This window comes from Hippopotamus amphibius, chromosome 12, assembly GCF_030028045.1.
Source record: "Hippopotamus amphibius kiboko isolate mHipAmp2 chromosome 12, mHipAmp2.hap2, whole genome shotgun sequence".
In the NCBI taxonomy this organism is placed as follows: Eukaryota; Metazoa; Chordata; class Mammalia; order Artiodactyla; family Hippopotamidae; genus Hippopotamus; species Hippopotamus amphibius.
In genome coordinates, this window is record NC_080197.1 from 103,647,924 (window position 1) to 103,657,346 (window position 9,423).

Consider the following 9,423-nt stretch of genomic DNA (forward strand, 5'->3'; position numbering starts at 1 on the left):
TCATTTACAGTTTACATGATTGTTACTCTGCTGTGGATCTTACTTTTCTTTCTTGACACCTAAGCTTCTCCATGTTACTTTGTATCAATTTAATTCATTGCTTCTAACCACTCATGACTTATAGCTGCCATATTTTATTTACCTGTTCACTTCATGGTGGACATCCAGATTGCCTTTACCTTTCTACCCCCACAAGAGCAGAAAGCATGATGGTTTATGGTCTCCTACGTGAGAATTTCTTTGCATACCCAGATGTAAGATTGCTGGAAAGTACTGTGAGGTGGCTCTCCAGGATGGTTATACCAGTCTGTGCTCTCCAGTTGATAGCTTTTTCTGTTGAACCAGTGTTGCATTCTGGGATAAATCCTACTCTTTAAGTGTTTTTTTATATACCCAGTTGGATTTGGTTAGCTGATTTAATTAAGGATTGTTAAAATTTAATTCATAAGTCAAATGATATTGTAATTTTATATTGTTCTTACTTTGGAATCAAGATTACAGTCTAGCCTAATGAAACAAGCTGGGATACGTTACTCTTTTTCTGTTTCCTGAGGCAGCTAGTATAATACAGGAATTAACTATGCATGAAAGTGCAGTACAATTCATTTGTAAAACTATCTGGGCTTTACAGCCATAAATTTTTCTGTTTACGTCGTGCTTATTGAAGTATATTGAGTTTTCTTTTTCCAAAATGTGGAAAAAGAAATTTTGGCATTCTCCATTTTTCTAAAAATACATGTTTTCCAATTTATTTGAGAATAGTTGTTTATAATACTCTTGTGCTGTATTTTTGTCCCTTTTTTGTTCTTTTCTGTCTTTTCAAAGAATTAGCTTTCTGTTTGGTTACATTTTTCTTATACATGTATGTATTCTATCTCATTGATGTCTTCTCTTCCCTTTGGTGTGTTTTTCTTCTTGTTACTTTGGGTTTGCTCTTTTGCTCCTTTTTCCAGCTTTTTGTGTTGAATGCTTATTAATTTTTTGTTTTTTCTTTTTTTTCCCCCTCTATTGAAGGCTGTAAACTAAAGCTGTAAATTTCCCTTTAAATATTCCTTTATCACTATTCCATAAATTTTGAAATGTAGTGTTCATTGTCTTTCAATTCTATATGTTTTTAGTTTCCTTTATAATTTTTTGATTATCCCAGGATTATCTCATCATATACTTTTTCAAATGTATGGTTTCTGTAAAACTCTCCTTTTTTTCTTAATTTTATGTCATAGCAATTAGGGCCGTCGTCTGTAGTGTATTAATCCTAGGAGTTTGTTAAGGCTTCCGTGTGGGCTTAATACATGGTCTGTTCCTTAAATGTTTGTGTACCTGACAAGCGTATTATTCCCCATTCCGGCATGGAGTTGGGTGTTTCTATTACAGTCCATCTTACCAGTTGTATTCAGATCATTACTGTCTCTGGCTGTTGTTGTTCATTCTTTTTCTGAGAGGAGTTTGTCAGGACTCCTACTAAAGTGTTGATTTATCTGTTTCTTCTAACAGTTTCATTAGTTGTTTTGCATTATTAGTTGCATTTATGTTTAAAATGGGTAGCTCTTGGGCTTCCTAGGTGGTGTAGTGGTTAAGAACCCGCCTGTCAACGCAGGGGACACGGGTTCGATCCTTGCTCCAGGAAGATCCCACATGCCGCGGAGCAGTGAAGCCCGTGCGCCATAACTATTGAGCCTGCACTTTAGAGCCCGTGAGCCACAGCTATTGAGCCCATGTGCTGCAACTACTGAAGGCCACACGCCTAGAGCCCGTGCTCCGCAACAAGAGAAGCCACAGCAGTGAGGAGCCCACGCACCACAGTGAAGAGTAGCCCCCACTCACCGCAAGAAAGCCCGTGCACAGCAAAAAAAGACGCAACACAGCCAATAAAATAAATAAATAAATGAACTAACAAATAAAATAAATAAAATAAAATGGGTAGCTCTTCTTTCTCTGTTGTTCCTTTTACCAGAATCTGACATTCATTTTTCATTTTGTCTTTTTCTCAGAATTACCAATATTAGTTTAGCTTTCTTTTGAGACCATCATTTAGTTTGCAAATTTTGTGTGCCTTTTTGTTGGATTTGTCTCTTATAAAACTGTATTATTGTTAAATCTTGTCTTTCTATTATCAGACTTACTGGTCTGCAAATGTTTCTTTAAGTGTGTGAGTGTGGTGGTCTTGACTTCAGACAGACAAATTTACAGCCTATAATGGGCTCCACAGTAATTCCTTTTGAGGGGGGGTAGAGCCATTTAGAAGACACAGCCTACAAAGCCACGTTTTTAGAAGCTGTTGACAGCAAGTAATTGTTTTGGTACATTTTGCAACTTTGTTTCCTCAATTATTGGATAGTTTATACAAAGTATGGGACAGGAAAAGTCGGCATTTTTTTTTTTTTTTTTACCTTAGCTATAAAGCAGATCTTTAAAATTTGTGCAGATCAGTTCACTTTTTACCTTTCTCTTGCTCTGTACTTTTGTTAAAGACTGGAAAAGATTCTGGCGTAAAAAAACCAATACAAATCAATGAGATAATATTGTTAAAAAAATATTAGTCATAGAAAATTTAAATTATGGTTGAAAATTCAAACTTTGGAATCAGAAACAGACCTGAGTTTAAATCCCAGCTCTGCTGACAGCTGTACTGTTGGACAAGTTAAACTTCTCTGGATGCCTCACTTGCCCCATCTCTACAATCAGGAGAATAGTAATGATAATAACTTTCTTTATATGATAATACATGTCAAGTACATAGCACTGTGCTTGCTACACCAGAAGCACTACATAACTGTTGGTCACCACTTATTGTCATTAGTATTGTTATTCTGTGAAAAAAAATAATACATCTGTCCTGTTTGTGCCTGGGATGAAAAAAGTCAACGTATCTCAACGTACACGAAAGTATTTTAGGCTTCTAGATTGTAGGAAATTACTCTAAAAACCTTTACTCATTGGAATCGGTTAAATAAATGATAGGCCTTATATAGATAATTATCATGTAATTTTCATAGGTTTTCCTTATATAGATGATTTTAACGTTTTGAGGGTTCCCTCTCAGGAGACCACAGAACTGATTATATTTTTTTATTAGATACTGCTTTTGCAAAAAATAAAGATGATGGAAAATGGTACTACTTTGATGACAGTAGTGTCTCAACTGCATCTGAAGACCAGATTGTGGTAAGTGTGACTTTTATTCCTGAAAATCAAGGAGTCCACTGTTTTAAAAGGAGCCCATGGGACACTGTAGTCTATATTCTAGCAATTCTAATAGCTGAGAGACTTACTGTGATTTAAAGAAACATAAAATTGTCCCCTAAGTGGAAATCTGTCTTCTGAATTTACCCACAAGCAGAAGCATAAGTTTAAACATAAAATTTTTCTGCTTTTCAACATGAAAAGTGGAATTTTCTAATAAAAATATTAAATTTTCCCCTGAAAATTTAGTCTCAAGACATTATAGACGTTGACTACTTAAAGTCAGAATGCTAAAATAGAAAAAATAAAAATAAAAAACCTTTAAGGGCCTTACCATTCCTCAGATTTTTAAAGTAAAGTCTTATCCTTTATGACAATTACATATTCAAACTCAACATGATATACTTAGATAAAACAAATTACAGATTTTTAGAAAATTAACCCTATTATGTATTTGTTACTTTGATGTTTTCTGAATAGTAGAGAAGTTAGGGAGTTACATCTACTCACGCTTGTATCAGTTTATCAGCCACAGCTGGAGCCAAAATACGGCATTTGTTTTGTTTCCCATCAGAGCACATTTTTATTATCAGATATTGCTTGATGAACAGATGGCTGGTATGTTCTAAAAAAACTAAGGCTGGCTTAATTACTTATTATTCTATAAGTTTTGCCTTTCTTTAAATTTTACTTGTTGATGACAGTATTACAAAGAATAGGAAATAACAGTATTTGCTCACGTGGTGATATTTCCTGAACAGAGGTTTTCTGTTGATGTTGGGGGACACTGACTGCTTTACTTTATTTCCTGATTTAAATTGTATGTTCCTTGAGGGCAGAGACTAGTTTCTTTACTTTTTTAGTTTATAATGCTTTAAAAATCTTCAACTGAAATTGTTCAATTTAATAAACAACTTCTGAGCCCAATTACTGGCATAGTTTTAATCAGTCATTGGGTGAACAGATAAGAAATTATTTTGAATTGTTTCTCTGTAGATGTTTCATATGTATGTATGTATATATATATATAAATTAGGTACCATTGCTTATCTCCCTATAGCGGTAACAAAGAACAGAAAGACTTGAACTCTTAATATTTTTTAAAATGTGTATATGCCTGTTAACTACAATTTCAGTTTATATTTGACTTCTAATTTCATATCATATCCCTCACTTTTCAGTTCTGTTCTCCTCAATCTCCCAACCAAAACATCCCGAAGTTGCCTACATTTTCCTTCAAAGTCTATCTGACAACATGCCCTAATCTTGCTTTCAAATAAATATCTTGTTTATATACAGTATGTGAATTTGATGTTACCTTACATTTTAACAGTGATGATTCTTCATTTAGTCAACAAGTATTTGAGTACCTCTGTATGTAGCACCCTGTTGTAAACAAGGTTAAAAGATGGCTGTCTGTGATTTCAAGAGGCTTACACTATAAAGGTGACAGACAAGTGAATTGACAATTATATATAATTACTATTAAATATCTTGGCTATATAGATTGGAGGCAGCTGTCTCAACTGATTTGGGGTTTAAGGAGGCAGGATCAGTGCAGGGAAATTTGCATAGAGAAAGTAGTGTTTGACCTAAGTCTTCAAAGAAAAAGAGTGGTAAATTAGATAAAAGAAGCAAAGGTATTCTAAGCAAAAAAAAAAAAAACAGTATGTACATCACTAATTATTAGAGAAATGCAAATCAAAACTACAATGAGGTATCACCTCACACTGGTCAGAATGGCCATCATCACAAAATCTAGAAACAGTAAATGTTGGAGAGGGTGTGGAGAAAAGGGAACTCTCCTGCACTGTTGGTGGGATTGTAAGCTGGTACAGCCCCTATGGAAGATAGTTTGGACGTTCCTTACAAAACTAAAAATAGAACCACCATAGGATCCAGTAATCCCACTCCTGGGCAATATACCCAGAGAAAACCATCATCCAAAAAGAAACATGTACCACAGTGTTCACTGCAGCACTGTTTACAATAGCCAGGACATGGAGGCAACCGAAATGCCCATCAACAGATGAATGGATACAGAAGATGTGGTACATGTATACAATGAAATATTACTCAGCCACAAAAAGGAATGAAATTGGGTCATTTGTAGAGATGTAGATCAACCTAGAGTCTGTCATACAGAGTGAATTAGGTCAGAAAGAGAAAAACAAATATTGTATATTAACACATACATGCGAAATATAGAAAAAAGGTACAAATCAGCCGGCTTGCAAGACAGAAATAGAGACACCACAGATGTAGAGAACAAACATATGGACACCAAGTAGGGAAAGCGGGGAGGGTTGGGGGGAATGAATTGGGAGATTGGGATACCAAATTGTACACTCTAAATATATGCTGTTTATTGTCTGTTAACTATCACAATAAAAGTTCTTAAAAATTAAAAATAAAAGAACAGTATGTAGAAAAGCAAGGAGGCATGACAGAATATAGCATTTAGGGGAACAGCAAACAATTTGCGATTACTGAAAAGAAAGAAGTTAGGGATATGGAACAGAATTAGGCTGGCGCTAAACTTAGCACTCAGATCAAGAAAGATGACGTTGTTTGTTGTTTAGACCGTTCCTTAAAGTCTGTAAGAAGTATTGGATGGTTATTAAGTAATAGAAGAACATTATTAAATTTTGCATCTTAACATGTCTTAAGAACACTTTAGGAGACAGATTGGAAGGCACTGACTGAAAAAGCAGAAAGGCCATTATTCAGTCCCAGAGGAAAGGAGGCTGCCATGGGAGTTAAGGAACAAGAGCTTCTAAATTTAAAGTAGTGGTAGTAAGTGTATAGACAAGGGGAGAATGGATTTGATTTCTGAGCTACTTAATGGATAGAAATAATAGAGCTTGATTAAGATCATAAATGAATAAAGATCTAGAGGGGAGAAGTGCATGAAGATGAAGATGACTCTTACTTTGACATTCACTATGGTAGGAAACAGGAAGAAAATTTGCTGTGAAGTTTGAGATCCATGTGTAATAGCCATGTGAAAATTTCCATTAGGTAGTGGGACTAATAGGATTAGAGTTCAGGAGTGAGAACTGGCTTAAGTTATAAATTGGAATTGTCTGTCTTAGGTAGCAGTTAAAACCATAGGTTTGAATGAGTCACCTATGAGAAGATACAGATTGAGAAAGAGCAGTGGGCTGAGGACAGAACAGGATTTTTTTTAAAGGTCAGGATTTAATGAGCACACAGAAAAGTGGAGGAAACTGTAGAGATGGAAGAGCTAAGGAAAAGTGGTATAACAGAAACCAAAAAGGCTTTAACGCAGGAAAAAGGAATAGTAAAGCATTCAATGCTACAGAAAGAATGACTAAAAGAAGGCATCTATTTAATTTGTTTATAGGAGGTTTTTGAGCCTAGTGAAAGCCATTGCATTAGAATGGTTGCAGCATTCACATGGAATTGGGGAGTGTGCCTGAGAGCGAATGATGAGAATTAGATTTTCCGTCTCCAGCCTCGCTCTGAGGAAGAGGGGGAGGTATGTGGCAGCCAGAAGAAGAGGAAGAAGGGAGAGGGATTTATGATGGGAAAAAACTTAAGTGCTTTTTATGCCAAAAAGTCCAGTAGATAAGGACTCATTAAAGATGCACAGTGATGATTGATGGAGCAATATCCTTAAGATGGTAAGAAGAGAATCTAGCACAGATAGAGGATGAAGCTGTTACTATTAGAAGGAGGCTTAATTTTCCTTAGAGACAGGAGGGAAGAAGGCATAGAGTACTATTTCATTTTAGAGTAACTAGGTTAATCTGTGATATAGTTACATGTATGTATCTATCCCGCTAACTTAGAATAAAAATGTTCAATCCAGTGACCATTGGAAGTCATCTTATTTTAGTAGTTTTGGTAACCTCAGTTTGACCGTGTGTGGTTTTCTTGATGTACGCCCTGTCACCAGCATGGGTTACCAGCTGAAAATTCATGCTGTGTTTTAATGTGACCTTTGAGAATCATAACCATGTTAATAACCTTCTTTGTTTGCTCTAACAGTCGAAAGCAGCATATGTGCTCTTCTACCAGAGACAAGACACTTTCAGTGGAACTGGCTTTTTTCCTCTTGACCGAGAAACTAAAGGTGCTTCAGCCGCCACAGGCATCCCGTTAGAGAGTGATGAAGATAGCAATGACAATGACAATGACATAGAGAATGAAAACTGTATGCACACTAACTAACGCAAGTCCTAGAAGCCATAGGAGAGAGACTTTCCTGCTGGTGGTGTCCGCTGAAATAATGTAGTCACCCACCACATTAAACAGAAGTCTGAGATGGGAGTTTCAGATACCTGAATGTCAATCCTCTATCAGATTTTAACTTGTGCAGTACTTGAAGTGAAACACAATGAAAACTTTAACAGAAATTGTCTCTTAATACATTTACAGTCTTGTATTTACAAGCTAAATATATATAGGAAATCACAAATAAACCCCTTTTAAGTTTGCTGCTGTTTTGATGAATTATGTTTTCTTTAATTTTTCGGATGTGAGTTAATTGATGACAAATGTTAAATTTGTGGATGTTGGTCATTTATTTTGCTCAAATAATACTGCAAGAAAACTATGGCTGAACTTAGTTTTGGATAATCTAGTTCATGTGCGTCAGGCTGCCACGTAACCTACTGTGATATTTAGCTGCGGTATCAGTGTGGCATAAATACTGCAGTAGTATTCTTGGAAAACCAAATTCTCAGATCTTTACCTGGTAATCAGTGTGGGCCTGTTATAAAACCAAATCATGATACAAGAAACAATCTTGAAAAAGTTATTTCCTTTTGTAGTATCATAAAAAATCCAGACTATTATGTTCATCTTACTACTACTGTGGAAACAGGTTCTAGGTTTCTCACTTCATCGAAAATCCCTTTTCAGTTAAATGTAAGTATTTTTTACTGCTGTTGGGATCTATTCCTTAGATATTCAAATTCTTTTTGACTTACTTTAAAATGCATATCTTTAATCTGGTGTTGGTCCAAAATTAAAATTTTGGCTGTCTGTTTTTCTCTACCCCATTTTTTGGTAATTTGGCAACTTTTAGCTCTCCCAAGTATTGTAATATAAGGACAAACTTAATAGTATTCTGTATCCATAGTAATAATTACATCAAACTTAGATGAGAATTTTTTTTCATATACTGACCTTTAAATCACTAATGGATAATTGGCTTTAAAGGTAGGTCTGTTAACTTTCTTTGTGTGTTCCTGATGGAATTCACCATAGCCTTACAGCTTTTCTCAGAAGGTAACTTGTTGCAAGAGAATTGGCATTTGCATGTTCCAGAGTCAGAACCTGTACAGTATATAAAGCATACAAACCTTGACTTTTATTTTAGTTCACCACATTCAGAGATCCAGGATGCCAAAAATATGTGTGAACATTTGAAACATTTTTCATTTGCTGCTTTTTCCCTTTGATCTAGTGGAAAGAATGTATTGTCAACTGGCGTACGATACTGCCTTTAATAGAAGAGAAACGTTGGGGCACATTCACGTACCGACTACCTGAGAAACTGCTTTGTGTCCCACTGTTATTAAAGCAAAAAGTATAATGTTCTTCACTTGAACTAATCAAATACAATAGATTATACATTGTGTATTGTAAATAAAAGTTCACTCTGTGAGTGCACATTTTGGTAAATTATTTATTTATGTTAGCATTTAAAAGTGAAAGAGAAATGCATTTGACCAGGATAAATGAGGTATGTTGATCACGGCTTTGCTTTATACCTTGATATTAAAGCTGGTTTTTCATCCTGGTATTTTTAAAGCTGCTTTGGGTTTTTTCATTTCTTTTCTTCTTTTTTTCTTTTTCTTTTTCTTTTTTTTTTTTAAATGTAAACTAACCTCCTGCATGACAGAGGTTAAAATTTTGTCTGCACTTGAGTTCATTTGAGTTTACGTTTGAAATGTGCATGTTTATTTATACAGATTTCAATAAAGCTATTCAAGGCCTTATTTAGTCTTTTATTTCTTACTTTGAATCTTTTAATAAAAATCCCCTATTTTATGGTTGATGACCATAGAGTTTTTATACCGTTAGAAAGGAAAGCATGTCATAGCAAAGTAAATCCTACTGTTAAGGACATGTTTTAAAGTCTGCTTTTTCAGTTTAAATATTTATTCATTGAGCAGATGTTTGCTTGCATACCTGCTAACCTAGAGTCTTGAGATTTGGCAGTAAACAAATACTCCTGCACTCACAGAGCTCGCAGCCTTTCTGCTA

The 9,423-nt window shown here is 35.1% G+C and overlaps 1 protein-coding gene across 7 annotated transcripts in view; it reads left to right on the forward strand.

Moving 5' to 3' along the window:
* The window catches only part of USP15 (ubiquitin specific peptidase 15), a 115,894-nt gene extending 106,739 nt beyond the window's left edge, over positions 1 to 9,155 (forward strand). For 5 of the 7 annotated variants that reach the window (XM_057704100.1, XM_057704104.1, XM_057704105.1 and 2 more), the window contains 2 exons: positions 3,077 to 3,165; positions 7,198 to 9,149. In XM_057704100.1, the coding sequence (XP_057560083.1) occupies positions 3,077 to 3,165; positions 7,198 to 7,380 (272 nt within the window). In that variant the 3' untranslated portion in view covers positions 7,381 to 9,149. The other 2 variants (XM_057704102.1, XM_057704103.1) reach the window with 2 other exon arrangements.
* Positions 9,156 to 9,423: the final 268 nt, after the last annotated feature.